Source organism: Gobio gobio (assembly GCF_949357685.1).
Source record: "Gobio gobio genome assembly, chromosome: 6".
Lineage (NCBI taxonomy): Eukaryota > Metazoa > Chordata > Actinopteri > Cypriniformes > Gobionidae > Gobio > Gobio gobio.
This window is the reverse complement of record NC_137102.1, coordinates 40759931-40787855: the sequence shown is the minus strand read 5'-3', so window position 1 is coordinate 40787855 and position 27925 is coordinate 40759931. Positions and strand designations below refer to the sequence as shown.

The following is a 27925-nucleotide window of genomic DNA, read 5'->3' as shown; positions in this document are numbered from 1 at the left end:
AAAAACAAAAAATCTAGTAATTTTCATCATCAAAGGTCAGCAGCAAGACATTGGTAAATTAAATATAAAGGTAGATTAAATGCATAAAAATAGTTGTTTTATTTAACATTTAATTATTGGAGGTTTGCATTCTGATTTTGCATTTGACTGATTTTATTCATTTTGAGGAGTACAGAATCTTTATTGTGCAAGTGAGATAAATAAATGCTCACATTTAGTCTTAAACTACTATAATCATGTTTATACACAACGCCTCTGCACTTATTTTTCTCAACATGGGGGCAGGAGAGCTGTCAGTCAAATTAATGTGAAAAAGTAACTCAGATATTTTGTTGTAAATTTGAAAAGTAATGCATTACTTTACTAGTTACTTGGGAAAAGTAATACTATTACGTAACTCAAGTTACTTGTAATGCGTTACCCCCAACACTGCTGACAAGCTACTGAATAATGTAGTTAAGCTAGTATAGCGTTGCTACTTGTAGCTCGCTACTGCCCAACACTGTCTACTAGATATTGGAGGGCAGTACAGAGTCATGTCATCAACAGGACATTCGCTTGGCAGGATCAAAGAAGAAAAGTAAGATCAGATTTCTACGGACCACCACTTCAAGCTCACTGTCGGACCACCATCATATATTAAAGTTGCCTGATCATTACTATAGAATAATATAGCCTGGATGCCGAATCTGTCCCCTGTAGGCCAGCATTTTATGTGTGATGTCTCAACCTTCAACTTTGGCTTGAATTACTAAAAATGAATGTGATGTTCGTTGTCTGAAGTTCTAGTTCTCGAAGTGTTATGAGCAGAACTGTAGGCCTATCTAACAATAAACAGTCACTGACACTGATGACCTTTCAATATGAGTGACAGATGGGCATAAATTATAAGCCCTCCTCATAAATCATTGTGACATCAGTCTGACACAGCCAGTGAAGAGATGACTAATCACACACACACACACACACACACACACACACACACACACACACACACACACACACACACACACACACACACACACACACTCACACACACACACACACACACACACACACACACACACACACACACACACACACACACACACACACACACACACACACACACACACACACACACACACACACACACACACACACACACACACACACACACACACACACACACACACTCTCTCTCTCTCTCTCTCTCTCTCTCTCACACACGCACGCACGCACGCACGCACGCACGCACGCACGCACGCACACGCACGCACGCATACTTTTCCGCATGACGTAATTTTCGTCATGCGGAGGGCTCGCGGCCGGCAGTACAGAAGAGTCCACTAGGTGGCAATACGCACAGTGGTGAGCACACTTCGAAGAAGTGTGTGAAAAGACCGGTTTAAAACGAGACCCGCCCGGACAGTGTCCATTCATCAGAGCTTCAGTTCTTCAATATAAACACAGATCAGATCATCCTGACCATCACACTGGAGAAGAAGCGGCTGGTCGCAGAACGAGTCCAGGAGCAACAGCCGACTCTCCTGCTGAGATGATGGAGTTTATTAAAGAGGAGCGGGAAGAAGACATGTGGGGTCCGGAGCCACAAACTGTGAAAGGTCAAGAGACCGACGAACAAAGAGGTTGCTGATCTTTCTTGACTCTTCCGTAGTTAAAGTTACTGTAACTGCGATCATAACTCTGTGCGAGTGTCGATAGTAGAGCATAGCCTATCGTTATCTAAAAACGAGATCTGTTGTCACGTGCGAATTAAATAACTTTTGCTTTCACAGTTTTTGGAGGAAAAGGACACACAAAAGATATGCACTGTAACCATCGCGACCACTGTAGCCTACATGCGTTTAAAATGCCTCAAATTACTGTTTACCGAGTTTCATAAAATATTCGTTGTAGCCTACATATGTTTTACTGAAAAGAATCATACGGAATGGAATAGAATCGTTTTAATTATAGGGAAGAGCGGGGCACAACGTAACGCTTTTTGACTGTCTCAGTTTGTGTAAATCCACTTGGGGTTGAAAGTATTTATTTTTTTCTCACATTCATTTCCCACATGTCTAGTACAAATATGTGGTTTTGTTATTAATACAGTGTATACTTTATTCTTGATTTACCCCGAAAGAATGAAGTGAAATGTGACAACATGCCCCGTAAGTGGGGTACATTGTATGTGGTGGGCACATTGTAACATGACCAAATGCAGAGCTGCCAACTCTCACGCATTGGCCGTGAGACACACGCATCCGGCGTCACACGCCACACCCCCGATTTCTCACGCTGAAGTGCCAACCCGGTCTGTCAAATGCCTGAAAGATGAGTTTTTCTATATATCCATATCTACATGTTGAGCCGATCATGGTTTCGGTGAGGGGGTTCAAGATAAATGGGCAAATAAATACGGTGTTGCGCGACCTAAAGCTACAGGTTCTGACGAGAACGAGCCTGTAATGAGCGAAGTGGAGCGCTGTGACGCTCAGAGGTGCGTTTCCCGAAAGTGTCTTTCGCTAACTATGGTCACAAGTTCCGTCATTATAAGCATAGTTAAACGAGTCGTGTTTCCCGAAACCATAGTTCCAACGAACGTTCGCAAACAGCATCGCAAAGTTGATTTGCATACATTTTGTTCTTGCACTGATGTTAAATTTGTAGCCATTTTGCACTTGGGCAGCCAGTTTGAGATATAGGCTATTTGAGTATTGTGTGTAATGATTCTGACAGTTTTTTTCCATTGAAATGACTGGGGAAAAGTGTCCCATAACCCTGAATGCCTATACTCTTTGAAATCATAATTACATTGCATTATGAAGCTTGAAACCCCAAATATTATAACATTCTTCATGAACAATTATTCAGTTATTTGTAACAATCTCATTGTAAAAAAGAAGAAGAAAAAGAAACATGGTTTCAATGTAGCCAGCTACTTTTTGATAGTAACTTGTAGTGTAGCTATTTTCAAAAGGGTAGCTTGAATATAACTTAACTACTCAAAGTAGTTTTTACTACAACACTGTTTTTTTAGATCAGCCACAGCAAAAAAGAACCACACAACAGACAGAAGAGCAACAGACAGGACAGACAGTTATTTTCCTTTTTCTTCTGTAAAAGTATGCTGTATGTTGATGTATAATCAATTTGTTCTATTTAGACAAAAACATGCCTCTACATAGTGCTTTAAAATTGTGTGTGTGTCTATAGGATATACTGTATACAAAGCGTCATATAGATGCATTTTGTCTTAATAGAAATAATTAATTATCAACCTTATCTATCAAAGGCAAAAAAGAAACATTGGTCTATTGGAAGTCAATAGACTCCAAACGGTTCAAGGTCCAAATGAGAGGTTCAGTACAGCTTCAAAAGGGCCGCATCAAACCACATCAAACGGTATCAGACGATCAATAAGGGTCTTATCTAGCGAAACGATCTGTATTTTTTTTTTTAAATAAATAAAGTTTACGTTTTATAAGCACAAATGATCGCCTTGATCTGTTCATTGATGCGTGCTCGTGACGTCACATAAAACGCAATCACGTTGAAAAGGTCACGCTAGACGCAGGCGCAAAGGCGTTTGAATATGTGGATACGGTCCTCCTTCCGCTCATTTGTAAACACTGGCTGTGTCCCAATTCGGGGGCTGCATCCTTCAAAGGCCGCATTTGAAGGCCGATTGCGTCACTACAGCGCGACGAAGGCTGTCCCAATTCGAAGGGGCCTTCAAATGCAGCCTGCCGTTCGTGTTGCCAAGTCCGCGTCTTTTCAGCCGAATTAGGCTACTTTTAAGTTGTTTCCGCGGGTGAAAAATTATTTCCGCGGGTTTGTTTCTACCCCATAAGTACGATTTCGCCGCTCCAACACCCCCAAACGTACAACTCCAGTGGAGAATTTGGCCGCTCGATGGAGAAAATCGCATTGGCAGTTTTGGACTACTTTTGTTGCAGAGACCTGGCAACCCTACCCACCGTCCTTCTCCCCGGCCGCGAAGGATAGAACCAACCAGAACAAGTGGATCCTTCGCAGTGTATTCCTCTGCCCATCCCGCGGCCGAGGAATACACTTATAAATGTAAGTATTGTGTTTTTTCATTTACTCAAATAACCAACGAAACGTTTTAAAAGCCGGTGGTCTTTATTTCTGTGTTACCACTGCACGGCTTTATTCGTTACGTGATCTGATGTAATATTTCGTTTTGTTTTATGGATGAAGTTTTATGGATGACAGCTTTATTAAAATGAGGGCAGCAAATGAGTATTTATTTACCGGGCCGAAAAACTCGGCCAGTGTGGATTGGAGTACGACCCATTTGTAGTATTTCCATAGGTTCTTGTGTAGGTAGGCTATAGGGAGGCTTTATCCTATACAAACCCCACAAAAAAAAGAATATAGAGTTTGAGTATCTATAAATATGATTTCTGGAGTATTTTGTATGTTTGTAGGCTACTGATGCATCATATTTTTTAAATTTTCTTAAGATTGCACCCCTGCCTTGCAGGTTAAAAAAAAAATTACAACTTAAAAACAAACAAACAAAGTATGCAAGTTAACAGACACATCTTTACTGAAATGTATTGTGCTGTTGTGTTTGTTATTGAGTTACATGTTTATTTCCTCTGCCTTAGTATTGAAAGTGTCCTGGGACAGGTGAGGAATTGGGAAACTTGGCCATGGTTTGTCTTCATGAATGAGGTGTTGGGACAACCCCACTGTCCTCATTGCCTCCATCCCTGAGGACACACCAGGGCCAAGTTCAGCAGAGGATGACCAAGATGAGGAGCAACTCCACCAAGAGGAAACGAGACCGAGAGGATGAGCTGATGGAGAGACTGAGAGGATGAGCTGATGGAGATACTGAGAGGATGAGCTGATGGAGATACTGAGGGAGGACATGAAGAGACAGACAGAGGAGAGCAGGGAGAGAATGGACTGATTGTTTTCTCTTCTTGAGAGATTGTTGAGAACTAAAATTTTGGTTTTGTAAATTAAAATGTGTAAATTAAATATTATCGTTCTACATATTATTTTTGTAATGCAAGTTATAATTTGTAAATGAAATAAATAATTCTGTACATTTATGTCAATTCATTTGTAAATTAAACAATAAATTGTTCTATACATTTTTATTTACAGTACTTTTTACAACTATTTACATAAGTTACGTTTAAGATTAGAAAAACAAAATACATTTTAAAATTAACAGTACATAAAACAGATGGAAGAAAATGTTTTTGTGTAGTCTTTTATTGAGCTGGGCTGGGAGACCCTGGTGAAGCCTCTGTCAGCGGGACATCATCTGGGATCAGTGCATATTCCACTGTCTGCCAACAGGTTTGCAGTGCTGACTTATTCGACGGCTGCCATGTAGCTAATATGTTTTCAGAAAGAGGGAAGAATAAATTAAATTACCTCACATCCTCAAATCAAACCATAAAATATTTTAACATGCATAACTGTTCAATGAGCTGAACTCTGACTGCAGAACAGCGGCCCTCCAAGACCAACGGTGCCTATCCCTCATCTAGAAGACATATTTATTTAAGACAGTGTATTTTATTTTTAGATTCTTTTTTAAACGATAACTAATAACGAAATCTAATAATCATGTGTAAAAAGTCAGTTTTTCATAAAACCACAATATTTGCCTCTGAGATGAAGTTGAATAAAAATCTGAGGTACTTCACAATTATAGCCTACTCAAATACAGAGTAAATGCATTTCGTTACATTATTAGTAATATTTAGCAACTGTTGACAGCTGCTGTTGAAGAGAACTGAAATTAACATTTATACTGGACTTTAAAGTTATATTCAACTGCCTAAAAACAAAACAACTAAATATGTAGTAAACTATATAAAATCGTATATTGGTAACATATTTAGTCAACATTTTATTTTTATCAGTAGATACATTAGATTACTGGAGTAAATTGAAACACAATACTAGCATTTAAAAGTGTAATCTGGCAATTTCTCTTCAAAAATGTGACGGCGCGGCGCGCAATGAATTCTGGGGTAGGCAAGGCTGCGAAGCATCCATCCAACTATCCTTCATTTCATGGGAAAAGAAGGACGCATTTGCAGGCCGTAGGCGTTTCTCAATGTCAAGGAAGGATCCTCGGAAGCCAGAATTCCGAGGATGCTACGTCATCGACAGCCGTCGAAGGGCTGTTCCAATGTCGAGGATCCTCGGAATTTCAACCAAGGTCTGAGTCCTTCGTTCGAAAAATATGCCATATACAGGAAAGGATGCATACGAGTAGACTTCGCGCACTTAGCGTTCTCAAATCACCCACAATCCTATGCGCGCAGCTTTGCTATCTTGTTCAAAAAATACAAAATATCGGACGTTGGCGGAGTCGGAGCGTTAACGGGGCAATATGCTTTCAAGTGTAACGTTACCAAACATTTGTTATAACCGTAGTAAATATAAGTAAAGTTTAACTTTTGGTGACAGTTGGTGGTGGTTGAGGAGATTCCCCCCTTCTATGTAAAAGCGCTTTGAGTTAGTGCCTAGAAAAGCGCTATATAAATGTAATTAATTATTAGGGGCCAAGCACCGAAGGTGCGAAGGCACCTATTGAAACCGTTCCCGTTCTTATTATTAGGGGCCAAGCACCGAAGGTGCGAAGGCACCTATTGAAACCGTTCCCGTTCCTATTATTATTATTATTCATCTTCTTCTTCTTCTTCTTCCGCCACGAAGTCTATGGCAGCCCATAGAACCGTATGGTAAAAAGTTGTGAAATTTGGCACACTAATAGAGGACAGTCTGTAATGTCACCGTAGCAAATTTGGAGTCTCAAACTCAATCCCTCTAGCGCCACCATCAGTCCAAAATTTGACTCATGTTTATGCTAATAACTTTTGAACCATAAGGGCTAGAAACAAAATTCTTTTTTCCTCTGATTCCTTGGCTCAAGACGATTCGATTGCACCCTATGACGTCATTTTCCGTCATAAAAATTTTCCCGCCATTTTTAATTTTCCGAAAAACCTACTTTTACGAACTCGTCCTAGACGGTTCATCCGATTTGCACGAAAATTGAACCAGATCATCTTCAGACCATGCTGACAAAAAATCTTGCAAATCAAGTTGATTCGTCAAATCATTTGCGATAAACGCGCAAACAAATTTTACGTAGCGGTTGCAAAAACACTCTTAAGGCAATATCTTCGCAACGCTTTATCGTATTCAAACCAAACTTGGTACATGTCATCACAAGCATGACTTGAGGCAACATACAGCGTTTCGGCGCAGCGCCACCTACTGGTCCGGAGATACGAAAAATTGCTATTTTTGCTTATAACTTCTGAACTGTTTGTCCAAAAATCATAAAAGTGGTCTCGTTACATTCAGGACGGCATGCCGAGTCGTCTGATATTCAATTTTACCATATCGGCCATTTTGGCTGTCGGCCATTTTGAATTTTGTCAAAAAATGCTATATTTTACAAATGCATTAGTATATTGTTACTAAACTCGGTATGTGACTTCCTTGCTATGCCCTGAAGGTACTCAAAAAGTTTTAGGGCAGTGCCACCTTGTGGTCAAAAGATATAACAAACTTGACAAAAATGCTAATAACTTTTGAATAAATTAGCCTAGTATATTGAAACTGGTCATAATAGAGTCATTGGCTCATGCCGATTCAATTTTAACCTATGATGTCATTTTCGGTCATGATAATTTCCCCGCCATTTTTAATTTTCCAAAAAACCTACTTTTACGAACTCGTCCTAGACGGTTTGTCCGATTTGCACGAAAATTGAACCAGATCATCTTCAGACCATGCTGACAAAAAATCTTGCAAATCAAGTTGATTTGTCAAATCGTTTTCGATAAACGCGCACACAAATTTTGCGTAGCGGTTGCAAAAACACTCATAAGCCTATATCTCCACAACGCTTTATCGTATTCAAACCAATCTTGGTATATGTCATCACAAGCATGACCTGAAGCAACATGCAGCGTTTCGGCGCAGCGCCACCTACTGGTCCGGAGATACAAAAAATGGCTATTTTTGCTTATAACTTTTGAACTGTTTGTCCAAAAATCATGTCTTCCGCACCATGCTTTGAAGGTACTCAAAATGTTTTGGGGCAGTGCCACCTTGTGGTCAGAGGTTATAACAAAATTTACAAACTTGCTAATAACTTTTGATTAAATTAGCCTAGTTTAATGAAACTGGTCATAATACAGTCATTGGCTCATGCCGAGAACAGAGATACTAATTTTTCCATATTTGGTCAAACATCCTGTCCTCAATGTTCTTATTTGATCAAAACCTACTTTTTCAAACTCATCCTAGACCGTTTGTCCAATTTCCACCAAAATCGAATCGTATCATCTTCAGACTGTGTCAACAAAAAGTTAGGGATTTTGCATCAATAGATGAAACCGTTTTTGTAAACCGCAGCGACGAAGTTGAGCCATTATGCCAAAATGACTCTTGAGGCTGTATCTCTGCAATGCTTTGACATATTGGCATCAAACTTTGCATGTGTCATTGTTCGCTTATTCTGACTGCACCACATCAATTTCGTATCTGTGCCACCTATTGGTCAAAAGTGATAAACCATTAACTTACATTATCAGTGACTCAATATATGATATTTCAGCCATTTTGCCTAATCTTCTTAAACTGTATAATTGTTACAGTTGGTCTGACACTCTCAGACTACAATGCATTTTTCAGCCTTTTGCCTAAAATCATATTAAAATGTGATTAATTGCTCATTGCTGCAGTTGATCTGACACTGCCAGCCATTTTGGCATGTCTTGTCTTCTTCTTTGCGCTTGGCCCCGGTATTGCTGCTTGCAGCTATATTTATTATTCATCTTCTTCTTCTTCTTCTTCTTCCGCCACGAAGTCTATGGCAGCCCATAGAACCGTATGGTAAAAAGTTGTGAAATTTGGCACACTAATAGAGGACAGTCTGAAATGTCACCGTAGCAAATTTGGAGTCTCAAACTCAATCCCTCTAGCGCCACCATCAGTCCAAAATTTGACTCATGTTTATGCTAATAACTTTTGAACCATAAGGACTAGAAACAAAATTCTTTTTTCCACTGATTCCTTGGCTCAAGACGATTCGATTGCACCATATGACGTCATTTTCCGTCATAAAAATTTTCCCGCCATTTTGAATTTTCCGAAAAACCTACTTTTACGAACTCGTCCTAGACGGTTCATCCGATTTGCACGAAAATTGAACCAGATCATCTTCAGACCATGCTGACAAAAAATCTTGCAAATCAAGTTGATTCGTCAAATCATTTGCGATAAACGCGCAAACAAATTTTACGTAGCGGTGGCAAAAACACTCTTAAGGCAATATCTCCGCAACGCTTTATCGTATTCAAACCAAACTTGGTACATGTCATCACAAGCATGACTTGAGGCAACATACAGCGTTTCGGCGCAGCGCCACCTACTGGTCCGGAGATACGAAAAATTGCTATTTTTGCTTATAACTTCTGAACCGTTTGTCCAAAAATCATAAAAGTGGTCTCGTTACATTCAGGACGGCATGCCGAGTCGTCTGATATTCAATTTTACCATATCGGCCATTTTGGCTGTCGGCCATTTTGAATTTTGTCAAAAAATGCTATATTTTACAAATGCATTAGTATATTGTTACTAAACTCGGTATGTGACTTCCTTGCTATGCCCTGAAGGTACTCAAAAAGTTTTAGGGCAGTGCCACCTTGTGGTCAAAAGTTATAACAAACTTGACAAAAATGCTAATAACTTTTGATTTAATTAGCTTAGTATAATGAAACTGGTCATAATACATTCATTGGCTCATGCCGATTCAATTGCATCCTATGACGTCATTTTCGGTCATGATAATTTCCCCGCCATATTTAATTTTCCAAAAAACCTACTTTTGCGAACTCGTCCTAGACGGTTTGTCCGATTTGCACGAAAATTGAACCAGATCATCTTCAGACCATGCTGACAAAAAATCTTGCAAATCAAGTTGATTCGTCAAATCGTTTTTGATAAACGTGCACACAAATTTTACGTAGCGGTTGCAAAAACACTCATAAGGCAATATCTTCACAATGCTTTATCGTGTTCAATCCAAACTTGGTACATGTCATCACAAGCATGACTTGAGGCAACTTGCAGCGTTTCGGCGCAGCACCACCTACTGGTCCGGAGATACAAAAAATGGCTATTTTTGCTTATAACTTTTGAACTGTTTGTCCAAAAATCATAAAAGTTGTCTCGTTAGATTCAGGACGGTATTCAGAGTTGTCTGATATTCAATTTTACCATATCGGCCATTTTGGCTCTCGGCCATTTTGAATTATGTGCTAAAATACTATATTTTACAAACGCATTAGTCCATCGTTACGAAACTTGGTATGTGTCTTCCGCACCATGCTTTGAAGGTACTCAAAAAGTTTTGGGCAGTGCCACCTTGTGGTCAAAGGTTATAACAAAATTTACAAACATGCTAATAACTTTTGATTAAATTAGCCTAGTTTAATGAAACTGGTCATAATACATATATTGGCTCATGCCGAGAATATAGATACTAATTTTGCCATATTTGGTGAAACATCCTGTCCTCAATGTTCTTATTTGATCAAAACCTACTTTTTCAAACTCATCCTAGACCGTTTGTCCAATTTCCACCAAAATTGAATCGTATCATCTTCAGACTGTGTCAACAAAAAGTTAGGGATTTTGTATCAATAGATGAAACTGTTTTTGTAAACCGCAGTGAAGAAGTTGAGCCATGATGCCAAAATGACTCGAGGCTGTATCTCTGCAATGCTTTGACATATTGGCATCAAACTTTGCATGTGTCATTGTTCCCTTATTCTGACCACACCATATCAATTTCGTAACTGTGCCACCTATTGGTCAAAAGTGATAAACCATTAACTTATATTATCAGTGACTCTATATATGATATTTCTAGGGCTGTAATCAACCAAAGAAAATCTTGGTCGACTGAAGTCCTGAAATTTTCGACTAAAAATCGACTAAAAATGACGTTAGGAAAAAAAAAGTTAAATTAATTAGTTGCGCACTGTGCGCAGTACTTGGTAGCCTTGTTGTCTGCATAAATGAATTATAAATAAACATAAAAAACTAGTAGGCTATTTGCAGTATATTAAATCGTTTTTGAGCTGATTATTTTGGACTGAAGTGAGTCTAACACACGAGTCTGTCGGCTCAGACAGCGGTGCATCAAGTGCACCTGCACAATATCATAGCCTATGATTTCCCAAAATATAGTACTATTGTCAACTAGATATCATCACAAGAACTTTTGAGGAATATACAACATAATTTAGACAATTGTTTTTGTCATATGTATTATAATAACTGACAGACAGAATCATTTCAGCCGCTCTGTGCAGCTCAAACATAGGAGCTCAGCTGAGCTCAGCTGAGCGGCTGAGACACGAATAGACTGTTAACTTAAAGCTTTTACTCTTAAACACAAAAGGCACGTCCACTTTAATAAAAAAGGAATATTTATTAAACAAGCCAGATCAAGAGCAGAAAAAACGCTCTCACAATTAAATAAATAATATAAGTTACAGAAAAATAGCCTTCTTCAATCTGTCTCTCTTCTCCAGTGGGTTGGGCTAATCCAAAAGTGAAAACAATGGGGGTGTTCTGAAGACAGACTGTTACCTGTGAAACAGGTGCTCTGAAAACACCCCCATTAGCAATTAGTGCTTTCCACCTGATGAAATGAACGCGGCGCGGCAAAACTGATGAAATGAACGCGGCAAAACGGACAGTACAGATCCACTTTTGCGGCACGACTGAAGCGTGGTGTTGTGACGCTTCCCCTCATGTGTATGTTGATGGGCGTTCCTCAAGTTTACTGCTATGGGCGTGCGTTTGAGCCAGCGGGGAATGAAAAACAAAGGCCCAGCGAGAGACTTCTCTTCGCCAGTTGGTTGGGCTAATCCAAAAGAAGTGAAAACAATGGGGGTGTTCTGAAGGCAGACTGTTACCTGTGAAACAGGGGTGCTCTGAAAACACCCCCATTAGCAATTAGTGCTTTCCTCCTGATCAAATGAACGCGGCGCAGCAAAACTGATGAAATGAACGCGGCAAAAACTAATGAAATGAACGCTGCAAAAAATCGACCAATCAAAATTTTGGTCGAGCCAGAACGTATCGACCAATAATCGACTAATCGACTGGGAGATTACAGCCCTAGATATTTCAGCCATTTTGCCTAATCTTCTTAAACTGTATAATTGTTCATTGTTGCAGTTGGTCTGACACTCTCAGACTACAATGCATTTTTCAGCCTTTTGCTTAAAATCATCTTAAAACGTGATTAATTGCTCATTGCTCCAGTTGATCTGACACTGCCAGCCATTTTGGCATGTCTTGTCTTCTTCTTTGCGCTTGGCCCCGGTATTGCTGCTTGCAGCTATATTTATTCATCTTCTTCTTCTTCTTCCGCCACGAAGTCTATGGCAGCCCATAGAACCGTATGGTAAAAAGTTGTGAAATTTGGCACACTAATAGAGGACAGTCTGAAATGTCACCGTAGCAAATTTGGAGTCTCAAACTCAATCCCTCTAGCGCCACCATCAGTCCAAAATTTGACTCATGTTTATGCTAATAACTTTTGAACCATAAGGGCTAGAAACAAAATTCTTTTTTCCTCTGATTCCTTGGCTCAAGACGATTCCATTGCACCCTATGACGTCATTTTCCGTCATAAAAATTTTCCCGCCATTTTGAATTTTCCGAAAAACCTACTTTTACGAACTCGTCCTAGACGGTTCATCCGATTTGCACGAAAATTGAACCAGATCATCTTCAGACCATGCTGACAAAAAATCTTGCAAATCAAGTTGATTCGTCAAATCATTTGCGATAAACGCGCAAACAAATTTTACGTAGCGGTTGCAAAAACACTCTTAAGGCAATATCTCCGCAACGCTTTATCGTATTCAAACCAAACTTGGTACATGTCATCACAAGCATGACTTGAGGCAACATACAGCGTTTCGGCGCAGCGCCACCTACTGGTCCGGAGATACGAAAAATTGCAATTTTTGCTTATAACTTCTGAACTGTTTGTCCAAAAATCATAAATGTGGTCTCGTTACATTCACGACGGCATGCCGAGTCGTCTGATATTCAATTTTACCATATCGGCCATTTTGGCTGTCGGCCATTTTGAATTTTGTCAAAAAATGCTATATTTTACAAATGCATTAGTATATTGTTACTAAACTCGGTATGTGACTTCCTTGCTATGCCCTGAAGGTACTCAAAAAGTTTTAGGGCAGTGCCACCTTGTGGTCAAAAGATATAACAAACTTGACAAAAATGCTAATAACTTTTGATTAAATTAGCCTAGTATATTGAAACTGGTCATAATAGAGTCATTGGCTCATGCCGATTCAATTGCAACCTATGATGTCATTTTCGGTCATGATAATTTCCCCGCCATTTTTAATTTTCCAAAAAACCTACTTTTACGAACTCGTCCTAGACGGTTTGTCCGATTTGCATGAAAATTGAACCAGATCATCTTCAGACCATGCTGACAAAAAATCTTGCAAATCAAGTTGATTTGTCAAATCGTTTTCGATAAACGCGCACACAAATTTTGCGTAGCGGTTGCAAAAACACTCATAAGCCTCTATCTCCACAACGCTTTATCGTATTCAAACCAATCTTGGTATATGTCATCACAAGCATGACCTGAAGCAACATGCAGCGTTTCGGGGCAGCGCCACCTACTGGTCCGGAGATACAAAAAATGGCTATTTTTGCTTATAACTTTTGAACTGTTTGTCCAAAAATCATGTCTTCCGCACCATGCTTTGAAGGTACTCAAAAAGTTTTGGGGCAGTGCCACCTTGTGGTCAGAGGTTATAACAAAATTTACAAACATGCTAATAACTTTTGATTAAATTAGCCTAGTTTAATGAAACTGGTCATAATACAGTCATTGGCTCATGCCGAGAACAGAGATACTAATTTTTCCATATTTGGTCAAACATCCTGTCCTCAATGTTCTTATTTGATCAAAACCTACTTTTTCAAACTCATCCTAGACCGTTTGTCCAATTTCCACCAAAATCGAATCGTATCATCTTCAGACTGTGTCAACAAAAAGTTAGGGATTTTGCATCAATAGATGAAACCGTTTTTGTAAACCGCAGCGACGAAGTTGAGCCATTATGCCAAAATTACTCTTGAGGCTGTATCTCTGCAATGCTTTGACATATTGGCATCAAACTTTGCATGTGTCATTGTTCCCTTATTCTGACCACACCACATCAATTTCGTATCTGTGCCACCTATTGGTCAAAAGTGATAAACCATTAACTTACATTATCAGTGACTCAATATATGATATTTCAGCCATTTTGCCTAATCTTCTTAAACTGTATAATTGTTAATTGTTGCAGTTGGTCTGACACTCTCAGACTACAATGCATTTTCAGCCTTTTGCTTAAAATCATCTTAAAACGTGATTAATTGCTCATTGCTCCAGTTGATCTGACACTGCCAGCCATTTTGGCATGTCTTGTCTTCTTCTTTGCGCTTGGCCCCGGTATTGCTGCTTGCAGCTATATTTAGGGGCCAAGCACCGAAGGTGCGAAGGCACCTATTGAAACCGTTCCCGTTCTTATTATTATTATTCATCTTCTTCTTCTTCTTCTTCTTCCGCCGCGAAGTCTATGGCAGCCCATAGAACCGTATGGTAAAAAGTTGTGAAATTTGGCACACTAATAGAGGACAGTCTGAAATGTCACCGTAGCAAATTTGGAGTCTCAAACTCAATCCCTCTAGCGCCACCATCAGTCCAAAATTTGACTCATGTTTATGCTTATAACTTTTGAACCATAAGGGCTAGAAACAAAATTATTTTTTCCTCTGATTCCTTGGCTCAAGACGAATCGATTGCACCCTATGACGTCATTTTCCGTCATAAAAATTTCCCCGCCATTTTGAATTTTCCGAAAAACCTACTTTTACGAACTCGTCCTAGACGGTTCATCCGATTTGCACGAAAATTGAACCAGATCATCTTCAGACCATGCTGACAAAAAATCTTGCAAATCAAGTTGATTCGTCAAATAATTTTTGATAAACGCGCAAACAAATTTTACGTAGCGGTTGCAAAAACACACTTAAGGCAATATCTCCGCAACGCTTTATCGTATTCAAACCAAACTTGGTACATGTCATCACAAGCATGACTTGAGGCAACATACAGCGTTTCGGCGCAGCACCACCTACTGGTCCGGAGATACGAAAAATTGCTATTTTTGCTTATAACTTCTGAACTGTTTGTCCAAAAATCATAAAAGTGGTCTCGTTACATTCAGGACGGCATGCCGAGTCGTCTGATATTCAATTTTACCATATCGGCCATTTTGGCTGTCGGCCATTTTGAATTTTGTCAAAAAATGCTATATTTTACAAATGCATTAGTATATTGTTACTAAACTCGGTATGTGACTTCCATGCTATGCCCTGAAGGTACTCAAAAAGTTTTAGGGCAGTGCCACCTTGTGGTCAAAAGATATAACAAACTTGACAAAAATGCTAATAACTTTTGATTAAATTAGCCTAGTATATTGAAACTGGTCATAATAGAGTCATTGGCTCATGCCGATTCAATTGCAACCTATGATGTCATTTTCGGTCATGATAATTTCCCCGCCATTTTTAATTTTCCAAAAAACCTACTTTTGCGAACTCGTCCTAGACGGTTTGTCCGATTTGCACAGAAATTGAACCATATCATCTTCAGACCATGCTGACAAAAAATCTTGCAAATCAAGTTGATTTGTCAAATCGTTTTCGATAAACGCGCACACAAATTTTGCGTAGCGGTTGCAAAAACACTCATAAGCCTATATCTCCACAACGCTTTATCGTATTCAAACCAATCTTGGTAGATGTCATCACAAGCATGACCTGAGGCAAAATGCAGCGTTTAGGCGCAGCGCCACCTACTGGTCCGGAGATACAAAAAATGGCTATTTTTGCTTATAACTTTTGAACTGTTTGTCCAAAAATCATGTCTTCCGCACCATGCTTTGAAGGTACTCAAAACGTTTTGGGGCAGTGCCACCTTGTGGTCAGAGGTTATAACAAAATTTACAAACATGCTAATAACTTTTGATTAAATTAGCCTAGTTTAATGAAACTGGTCATAATACAGTCAATGGCTCATGCCGAGAACAGAGATACTAATTTTTCCATATTTGGTCAAACATCCTGTCCTCAATGTTCTTATTTGATCAAAACCTACTTTTTCAAACTCATCCTAGACCGTTTGTCCAATTTCCACCAAAATCGAATCGTATCATCTTCAGACTATGTCAACAAAAAGTTAGGGATTTTGCATCAATAGATGAAACCGTTTTTGTAAACCGCAACGACGAAGTTGAGCCATTATGCCAAAATGACTCTTGAGGCTGTATCTCTGCAATGCTTTGACATATTGGCATCAAACTTTGCATGTGTCATTGTTACCTTATTCTGACCACACCACATCAATTTCGTATCTGTGCCACCTATTGGTCAAAAGTGATAAACCATTAACTTACATTATCAGTGACTCAATATATGATATTTCAGCCATTTTGCCTAATCTTCTTAAACTGTATAATTGTTAATTGTTGCAGTTGGTCTGACACTCTCAGACTACAATGCATTTTCAGCCTTTTGCTTAAAATCATCTTAAAACGTGATTAATTGCTCATTGCTCCAGTTGATCTGACACTGCCAGCCATTTTGGCATGTCTTGTCTTCTTCTTTGCGCTTGGCCCCGGTATTGCTGCTTGCAGCTATATTTAGGGGCCAAGCACCGAAGGTGCGAAGGCACCTATTGAAACCGTTCCCGTTCCTATTATTATTATTATTCATCTTCTTCTTCTTCTTCTTCTTCTTCTTCTTCCGCCACGAAGTCTATGGCAGCCCATAGAACCGTATGGTAAAAAGTTATGAAATTTGGCACACTTATAGAGGACGGTCTGAAGTGTCTCCATAGCAAATTTGGAGTCTCTAATTCAATCCCTCTAGCGCCACCATCAGTCCAAAATTGGACTCATGTTTATGTTAATAACTTTTGAACCATAAGGGCTAGAAACAAAATTCTTTTTTCCTCTGATTCCTTGGCTCAAGACAATTCGATTGCACCCTATGACGTCATTTTCCGCCATGATAATTTTCCCGCCATTTTTAATTAACCGAAAAACCTACTTTTGCGAACTCGTCCTAGACGGTTCATCCGATTTGTACAAAAATTGAACCAGATTATCTTCAGACCATGCTGACAAAAAATCTTGCAAATCAAGTTGATTCGTCAAATCGTTTTTGATAAACGCGCACACAAATTTTACGTAGCGGTTGCAAAAACCCACTTAAGGCAATATCTCCGAAACGCTTTATCGTATTCAAACCAAACTTGGTACATGTCATCACAATCATGACTTGAGGCAACATACAGCGTTTCGGCGCAGCGCCACCTACTGGTCCGGAGATACAAAAAATGGCTGTTTTTGCTTATAACTTCTGAACCGTTTGTCCAAAAATCATAAAAGTGGTCTCGTTATATTCAGGACGACATGCCGAGTTGTCTGATATTCAATTTTACCATATCGGCCATTTTGGCTGTCGGCCATTTTGAATTATGTGCTAAAATGCTATATTTTACAAATGCATTAGTGTATTGTTACTAAACTTGGTATGTGTCTTCCACTCCATGCCCTGAAGGTACTCAACAAGTTTTGGGGCAGTGCCACCTTGTGGTCAAAAGTTATAACAAACTTGACAAAAATGCTAATAACTTTTGATTTAATTAGCTTAGTATAATGACACTGGTCATAATACATTAATTGGCTCATGCCGATTCAATTGCACCCTATGACGTCATTTTCGGTCATGATAATTTCCCCGCCATATTTAATTTTCCAAAAAACCTACTTTTGCGAACTCGTCCTAGACGGTTTGTCAGATTTGCACGAAAATTGAACCAGATCATCTTCAGACCATGCTGACAAAAAATCTTGCAAATCAAGTTGATTCGTCAAATCATTTGCGATAAACGCACAAACAAATTTTACGTAGCGGTTGCAAAAACACTCATAAGACTATATCTCCGCAACGCTTTATCGTATTCAAACCAAACTTGGTACATGTCATCACAAGCATGACTTGAGGCAACATACAGCGTTTCGGCGCAGCGCCACCTACTGGTCCGGAGATACGAAAAATTCCTATTTTTGCTTATAACTTCTGAACTGTTTGTCCAAAAATCATAAAAGTGGTCTCGTTACATTCAGGACGGCATGCCGAGTCGTCTGATATTCAATTTTACCATGTCGGCCATTTTGGCTGTCGGCCATTTTGAATTTGGTCAAAAAATGCTATATTTTACAAATGCATTAGTATATTGTTACTAAACTCGGTATGTGACTTCCTTGCTATGCCCTGAAGGTACTCAAAAAGTTTTAGGGCAGTGCCACCTTGTGGTCAAAAGATATAACAAACTTGACAAAAATGCTAATAACTTTTGATTAAATTAGCCTAGTATATTGAAACTGGTCATAATAGAGTCATTGGCTCATGCCGATTCAATTGCAACCTATGATGTCATTTTCGGTCATGATAATTTCCCCGCCATTTTTAATTTTCCAAAAAACCTACTTTTACGAACTCGTCCTAGACGGTTTGTCCGATTTGCACGAAAATTGAACCAGATCATCTTCAGACCATGCTGACAAAAAATCTTGCAAATCAAGTTGATTTGTCAAATCGTTTTCGATAAACGCGCACACAAATTTTGCGTAGCGGTTGCAAAAACACTCATAAGCCTATATCTCCACAACGCTTTATCGTATTCAAACCAATCTTGGTATATGTCATCACAATCATGACCTGAAGCAACATGCAGCGTTTCGGCGCAGTGCCACCTACTGGTCCGGAGATACAAAAAATTGCTATTTTTGCTTATAACTTTTGAACTGTTTGTCCAAAAATCATGTCTTCCGCACCATGCTTTGAAGGTAATCAAAACGTTTTGGGGCAGTGCCACCTTGTGGTCAGAGGTTATAACAAAATTTACAAACATGCTAATAACTTTTGATTAAATTAGCCTAGTTTAATGAAACTGGTCATAATACAGTCATTGGCTCATGCCGAGAACAGAGATACTCATTTTTCCATATTTGGTCAAACATCCTGTCCTCAATGTTCTTATTTGATCAAAACCTACTTTTTCAAACTCATCCTAGACCGTTTGTCCAATTTCCACCAAAATCGAATCGTATCATCTTCAGACTGTGTCAACAAAAAAAAAGGGATTTTGCATCAATAGATGAAACCGTTTTTGTAAACCGCAGTGACGAAGTTGAGCCATTATGCCAAAATTACTCTTGAGGCTGTATCTCTGCAATGCTTTGACATATTGGCATCAAACTTTGCATGTGTCATTGTTCCCTTATTCTGACTACACCACATCAATTTCGTATCTGTGCCACCTATTGGTCAAAAGTGATAAACCATTAACTTACATTATCAGTGACTCAATATATATTTCAGCCATTTTGCCTAATCTTCGTAAACTGTATAATTGTTAATTGTTGCAGTTGGTCTGACACTCTCAGACTACAATGCATTTTCAGCCTTTTGCTTAAAATCATCTTAAAACGTGATTAATTGCTCATTGCTCCAGTTGATCTGACACTGCCAGCCATTTTGGCATGTCTTGTCTTCTTCTTTGCGCTTGGCCCCGGTATTGCTGCTTGCAGCTATATTTATTATTCATCTTCTTCTTCTTCTTCCGCCACGAAGTCTATGGCAGCCCATAGAACCGTATGGTAAAAAGTTGTGAAATTTGGCACACTAATAGAGGACAGTCTGAAATGTCACCGTAGCAAATTTGGAGTCTCAAACTCAATCCCTCTAGCGCCACCATCAGTCCAAAATTTGACTCATGTTTATGCTAATAACTTTTGAACCATAAGGGCTAGAAACAAAATTCTTTTTTCCTCTGATTCCTTGGCTCAAGACGATTCGATTGCACCCTATGACGTCATTTTCCGTCATAAAAATTTTCCCGCCATTTTGAATTTTCCGAAAAACCTACTTTTACGAACTCGTCCTAGACGGTTCATCCGATTTGCACGAAAATTGAACCAGATCATCTTCAGACCATGCTGACAAAAAATCTTGCAAATCAAGTTGATTCGTCAAATCATTTGCGATAAACGCGCAAACAAATTTTACGTAGCGGTTGCAAAAACACTCTTAAGGCAATATCTCCGCAACGCTTTATCGTATTCAAACCAAACTTGGTACATGTCATCACAAGCATGACTTGAGGCAACATACAGCGTTTCGGCGCAGCGCCACCTAATGGTCCGGAGATACGAAAAATTGCAATTTTTGCTTATAACTTCTGAACTGTTTGTCCAAAAATCATAAAAGTGGTCTCGTTACATTCAGGACGGCATGCCGAGTCGTCTGATATTCAATTTTACCATATCGGCCATTTTGGCTGTCGGCCATTTTGAATTTTGTCAAAAAATGCTATATTTTACAAATGCATTAGTATATTGTTACTAAACTCGGTATGTGACTTCCTTGCTATGCCCTGAAGGTACTCAAAAAGTTTTAGGGCAGTGCCACCTTGTGGTCAAAAGATATAACAAACTTGACAAAAATGCTAATAACTTTTGATTAAATTAGCCTAATATATTGAAACTGGTCATAATAGAGTCATTGGCTCATGCCGATTCAATTGCACCCTATGATGTCATTTTCGGTCATGATAATTTCCCCTCCATTTTTAATTTTCCAAAAAACCTACTTTTGCGAACTCGTCCTAGACGGTTTGTCCGATTTGCACGAAAATTAAACCAGATCATCTTCAGACCATGCTGACAAAAAATCTTGCAAATCAAGTTGATTTGTCAAATCGTTTTCGATAAACGCGCACACAAATTTTGCGTAGCGCTTGCAAAAACACTCATAAGCCTATATCTCCACAACGCTTTATCGTATTCAAACCAAACTTGGTACATGTCATCACAAGCATGACTTGAGGCAACATACAGCGTTTCGGCGCAGCGCCACCTACTGGTCCGGAGATACGAAAAATTGCTATTTTTGCTTATAACTTCTGAACTGTTTGTCCAAAAATCATAAAAGTGGTCTCGTTACATTCAGGACGGCATGCCGAGTCGTCTGATATTCAATTTTACCATATCGGCCATTTTGGCTGTCGGCCATTTTGAATTTTGTCAAAAAATGCTATATTTTACAAATGCATTAGTATTAGGGCTGTAATCTCCCAGTCGATTAGTCGATTATTGGTCGATACGTTCTGGCTCGACCAAAATTTTGATTGGTCGATTTTTTGCAGCGTTCATTTAATTAGTTTTTGCCGCGTTCATTTAATCCGTTTTGCTGCGCCGCGTTCATTTAATCAGGTGGAAAGCACTAATTGCTAATGGGGGTGTTTTCAGCGCATCCCTGTTTCACAGGTATCAGTCTGCCTTCAGAACACCCCCATTGTTTTCACTTCTTTTGGATTAGCCCAACCAACTGGCGAAGAGAAGTCTCTCGCCGGTCCTTTTTTTTCATTCCCCGCTGGCTCAAACGCACACCCATAGCGGTAAACTTGAGGAACGCCCATCAACATACACATGAGGGGAAGCGTCACAACACCACGCTTCAGTCGTGCCGCAAAAGTGGATCTGTACTGTCCGTTTTGCCGCGTTCATTTCATCAGTTTTGCCGCGTTCATTTCATCAGTTTTGCCGCGCCGCGTTCATTTCATCAGGTGGAAAGCACTAATTGCTAATGGGGGTGTTTTCAGAGCACCCCTGTTTCACAGGTAACAGACTGTCTTCAAAACACCCCCATTGTTTTCACTTTTGGATTAGCCCAACCCACTGGAGAAGAGAGACAGATAGAAGAAGGCTAGTTTTCTGTAACTTATATTATTTATTTAATTGTGAGAGCGTTTTTTCTGCTCTTGATCTGGCTTGTTTAATAAATATTCATTTTTTATTAAAGTGGACGTGCCTTTTGTGTTTAAGAGTAAAAGCTTTAAGTTAATAGTCTATTCGTGTCTCAGCCGCGAAGCTGAGCTCCTAACGTTCGAGCTGCACAGAGCGGCTGAAATTATACTGTCTGTCAGTTATTATAATACATATGACAAAAACAATTGTCTAAATTATGTTGCATATTCCTCAAAAGTTCTTGTGATGATATCGAGTTGACAATAGTACTATATTTTGGGAAATCATAGGCTATGATATTGTGCTGGTGCACGTGATGCAACGCTGTCAGAGCCGACAGACTCGTGTGTCAGACTCATTTCAGTGCAAAATAATCAGCTCAAAAACTATTTAATATACTGCAAATAGCCTACTAGTTTTTTATGTTTATTCATAATTAATTTATGCAGACAACAAGGCTACCAAGTACTGCGCACAGTGCGCAGCTAATTAATTTAACTTTTTTTTTCCTAACGTCATTTTTAGTCGAAAATTTCAGGACTTCAGTCGACCAAGATTTTCTTTGGTTGATTACAGCCCTAATTAGTATATTGTTACTAAACTCGGTATGTGACTTCCTTGCTATGCCCTGAAGGTACTCAAAAAGTTTTAGGGCAGTGCCACCTTGTGGTCAAAAGATATAACAAACTTGACAAAAATGCTAATAACTTTTGATTAAATTAGCCTAATATATTGAAACTGGTCATAATAGAGTCATTGGCTCATGCCGATTCAATTGCACCCTATGATGTCATTTTCGGTCATGATAATTTCCCCTCCATTTTTAATTTTCCAAAAAACCTACTTTTGCGAACTCGTCCTAGACGGTTTGTCCGATTTGCACGAAAATTAAACCAGATCATCTTCAGACCATGCTGACAAAAAATCTTGCAAATCAAGTTGATTTGTCAAATCGTTTTCGATAAACGCGCACACAAATTTTGCGTAGCGCTTGCAAAAACACTCATAAGCCTATATCTCCACAACGCTTTATCGTATTCAAACCAAACTTGGTACATGTCATCACAAGCATGACTTGAGGCAACATACAGCGTTTCGGCGCAGCGCCACCTACTGGTCCGGAGATACGAAAAAATGCTATTTTTGCTTATAACTTCTGAACTGTTTGTCCAAAAATCATAAAAGTGGTCTCGTTACATTCAGGACGGCATGCCGAGTCGTCTGATATTCAATTTTACCATATCGGCCATTTTGGCTGTCGGCCATTTTGAATTTTGTCAAAAAATGCTATATTTTACAAATGCATTAGTATATTGTTACTAAACTCGGTATGTGACTTCCTTGCTATGCCCTGAAGGTACTCAAAAAGTTTTAGGGCAGTGCCACCTTGTGGTCAAAAGATATAACAAACTTGACAAAAATGCTAATAACTTTTGATTAAATTAGCCTAGTATATTGAAACTGGTCATAATAGAGTCATTGGCTCATGCCGATTCAATTGCACCCTATGATGTCATTTTCGGTCATGATAATTTCCCCTCCATTTTTAATTTTCCAAAAAACCTACTTTTGCGAACTCGTCCTAGACGGTTTGTCCGATTTGCACAGAAATTGAACCATATCATCTTCAGACCATGCTGACAAAAAATCTTGCAAATCAAGTTGATTTGTCAAATCGTTTTTGATAAACGCGCACACAAATTTTGCGTAGCGGTTGCAAAAACACTCATAAGCCTATATCTCCACAACGCTTTATCGTATTCAAACCAATCTTGGTATATGTCATCACAAGCATGACCTGAGGCAACATGCAGCGTTTCGGCGCAGCGCCACCTACTGGTCCGGAGATACAAAAAATTGCTATTTTTGCTTATAACTTTTGAACTGTTTGTCCAAAATTCATGTCTTTCCGCACCATGCTTTGAAGGTACTCAAAAAGTTTGGGGGCAGTGCCACCTTGTGGTCAGAGGTTATAACAAAATTTACAAACATGCTAATAACTTTTGATTAAATTAGCCTAGTTTAATGAAACTGGTCATAATACAGTCATTGGCTCATGCCGAGAACAGAGATACTAATTTTTCCATATTTGGTCAAACATCCTGTCCTCAATGTTCTTATTTGATCAAAACCTACTTTTTCAAACTCATCCTAGACCGTTTGTCCAATTTCCACCAAAATCGAATCGTATCATCTTCAGACAGTGTCAACAAAAAGTTAGGGATTTTGCATCAATAGATGAAACCGTTTTTGTAAACCGCAGCGACGAAGTTGAGCCATCATGCCAAAATTACTCTTGAGGCTGTATCTCTGCAATGCTTATACATATTGGCATCAAACTTTGCATGTGTCATTGTTCCCTTATTCTGACCACACCACATCAATTTCGTATCTGTGCCACCTATTGGTCAAAAGTGATAAACCATTAACTTACATTATCAGTGACTCAATATATGATATTTCAGCCATTTTGCCTAATCTTCTTAAACTGTATAATTGTTAATTGTTGCAGTTGGTCTGACACTCTCAGACTACAATGCATTTTCAGCCTTTTGCTTAAAATCATCTTAAAACGTGATTAATTGCTCATTGCTCCAGTTGATCTGACACTGCCAGCCATTTTGGCATGTCTTGTCTTCTTCTTTGCGCTTGGCCCCGGTATTGCTGCTTGCAGCTATATTTATTATTATTATTATTATTATTATTATTAACTTTTAAATGCCAGTACAAATTACAACCGTATTGATATTATACAAATGACGTTATTGATGGCTAACGGACCTTTTCACTGACGTAATGTGGCTGACGCGCACTTGCAAGCCTGTTCCATTTACATGTTCTCCGAATGCTAAAGAGGAGTCTCGCCTAGCCTCTGAAGGAAGTGACTTGGAAGGATTAGTCCTACAGAGGAAGGATCCTTGACATTGAGAAACACCTCGTATTTTGAAGGATCCTTCGAAGGACCTACGAATTGGGACAGCCTTCGTCGCGCCGCGGTGACGCAATCCGCTATACCTTCCACTGTAAACGAGTCTCGGTGCGTCCTTTGGAGGCCGCGTCGGCCGCGCACTTCAAAGGACACGGCCTTCAAAGGATGCAGCCCTTGAATTGGGACACAGCTACTGACTCGGTACTTCCGCCTGCGTCTAGCGTGACCCTTTAAACGTAATTGTGTATTACGTGACGTCACGAGCGTGCATAACTGAACAGAGCTCGGCGAGCATTTGTGCTTATAAAACTTAAACTATATTTATTTAAAAAAAATACAGATCGTTTCGCTAGATAAGACCCTTATTGATCGTCTGATACCGTTTGATGTGGTTTGATGCGGCCCTTTTGAAGCTGTACTGAACCTCTCATTTGGACATCGAGTCTATTGACTTCCATTTTATGGAGAAATATCCTGAAATCTTTTCATCAAAAATCTTCATTTCTTTTCGACTGAAGACAGAAAGACATAGATATCTTGGATGACAAGGGGGTGAGTAAATTATAAGCAAAAGTTTATTTGAAAGTGAACTAATCCTTTAAAGAGCGATCTCAGCTGTTAAATAACCAATAGTCCTATAAGATAAAATAATATCAGATTTGTCATGTTTTAAGTAAACACAAAAAACAAAGATGAAAAATAAACTTAAGTAAGAAACGTACTTTTTGCTATGGTTAAATAAATGTTCAGTAGGCTAATATCTTCCAAAGATTTTTTAATTTTGGCGCTATTTTTTTCTCTAAATAATATTGATATGACAACTAGTAAATGCACTAAGTTTCGCCATCCTGGCATGTAAGGAAAGTGTTATGGGTGCGTCTCAATCAGCTCCCTAGTTCAGTAGTCAGGGCACTGATCAGGACATAAGTCAATGAGCTGGCTCCCTGATCAGTGCCCTGAACTAGGGAGCTGATTGAGACGCACCCCATGTGTGTTACAGCTAACCCCGCGTTAGGTTGTGCCCCGCGCTCCCCTAATATTAACAAATACCGCCCTGCATAAGGCCACTCGTAGATCACGTTAATACATAAAACACGTGTTTTAGATTGAGCCTGATTTGTGAAAACGTTCACAATCACATTTGATCAGTTTCAGTGTTGGTAGAGAGAGAATTTTCTTGTGGTGCCCTATGCGCAGCGCGTAATGGGAGCGGCGGCACTGGTTCCATGTTGTTTTGATCCGTTTGATTCTGCCTGCTGTCAATTTACCCAAGAATATTTTGACACTCCAGTTTGCCAGTTGGCAGAAAACACAGCGTATTACAGCCATGGAAGCCAGAAAGCAAACTGGGTCACAGATTGCAGATTCTATCCAACCTAAAAAGCCTTGGCATCCATCTAAAAATCTCTAGGACCGCGTCACCTGAATTCACAAATCTTGAATCACATGCAATATTAGATAAACCCGGAAGTTCTGCCTGAATTTAAAACTGCAAACTGGGGACAATCATTTCATCTTTATTGTCAACTGAATTTATTTGTAAAAAAGTGAATTTAATTTAATTTGTTCCTTTCAGACCTGATGAAAGAGAAAAGTGAGGTGGAAAGTGAAGAACTGAGTGAAATGGAAAGTGAAGAACTGAGTGAAGGGGAAATTGAAGAACTGAGTGAAGAGGAAAGTGAAGAACTGAGTGAAGTGGAAAGTGAAGAACTGAGTGAAGAGGAAGAACATTCGAAATCTCAGAAAGTCACAACTAGAGATAAATCTTCTAGTTGCTCAAAGACTAAAAAGAATGTTTCACAAAAAAGATCTCCAAGAACGAAGGCTAAAAGGTCATCGTGCACCTGTCGTCTGTGTGGAAAGAGTTTCACATGTAAAGGAAGCCTTAAGGATCATACCAGGATCCACACTGGAGAAAGACCTTTCACATGCAGTTACTGTGGAATAGGGTTTAAACAAAGCGGAAGTCTTACAGAACACATACGAATTCACACTGGAGAGAAGCCTTTCACATGCAATCAATGTGGGAAGAGTTACAGACAGAAAGGAAGCCTTGGGATGCACATGAAAACTCATGCTGAAAAGAAGCCTTTTACATGCACGCAGTGTGGGAAATGTTTTACACTGAAACAAAACTTGAATATTCACTTAAAATCTCACTCCAGCGAGAAGCCTTTCATCTGTCCTCAGTGTGGAAAAGCTTTTAGTCAGGCACCACTCCTGAAAGTCCACGAGAGCATTCACAGCGAAGTGAAGCCGTATCACTGCGCTCCATGTGGAAAGAGTTTCACCCAAATGACTGCTCTTAAGAGACATTTAAAATCATTCATGCATAATAAATACAGGTGCCTAGAAAAATTCATGATCCAACCCTCAGGTCATGGGTTGCCAAACGTGTCCCAAAAGAGCAATATAGTGGGGTCATTTACTAAAACGCATTACCTGCCGTGAGAAAGGCAGTACAGGGGACATGAATGTATTAATTCTGAATATAAACAAATAATTAAAACATGTCTGGTACTGTGAAGGGATGCTTTTCTTTAATCATCAGGTGTAAAAACACTGTTAAATGAATTAAATGATGTGTGTATGGTACCATTCAAAAACATGTCTGTTCATTATTTCCACACCTTTAATAGATTAATGTCCTCAATCAAACATGTTTGCACTGAGAATATTTGCTTGTAATGATATTAGGAGTCTAAAAGAGTATGCTATGATGCTGTAAAAGAAAACCAGTCAAAACCAAAAATGTGTACATTTATATGCCTTTGTTATAGTTTTTTTTACAAATGACAACAATTTATGAAACAATTCACTTTTCTCACAACTATTAACACAATCTGATGATAACTACACCCCAACTCAGACTTCCATATTTCAGTCAAAAACATATTCTCTTCTAAAATATTGTAGACACAAATATGGTCATATTTAAATATTCACTCCTCTTGAGCACAAGCGGCAGTCATCAGTGTCCGAGCATCTAAGCCTAAATTTT

At 39.1% G+C, this 27925-nt stretch overlaps 1 protein-coding gene across 1 annotated transcript; it reads left to right on the top strand.

Annotated features, from left to right (window-relative positions):
- The first annotated feature begins 1330 nt into the window (after positions 1 to 1330).
- Positions 1331 to 27525, top strand: znfl2a (zinc finger-like gene 2a). Its single transcript, XM_079818721.1, has 2 exons — positions 1331 to 1628; positions 26501 to 27525. The coding sequence occupies exons 1-2, from the start codon at positions 1538 to 1540 to the stop codon at positions 27373 to 27375; spliced, it is 966 nt and encodes a 321-aa protein (XP_079674847.1). The 5' UTR covers positions 1331 to 1537; the 3' UTR covers positions 27376 to 27525.
- Positions 27526 to 27925: the final 400 nt, after the last annotated feature.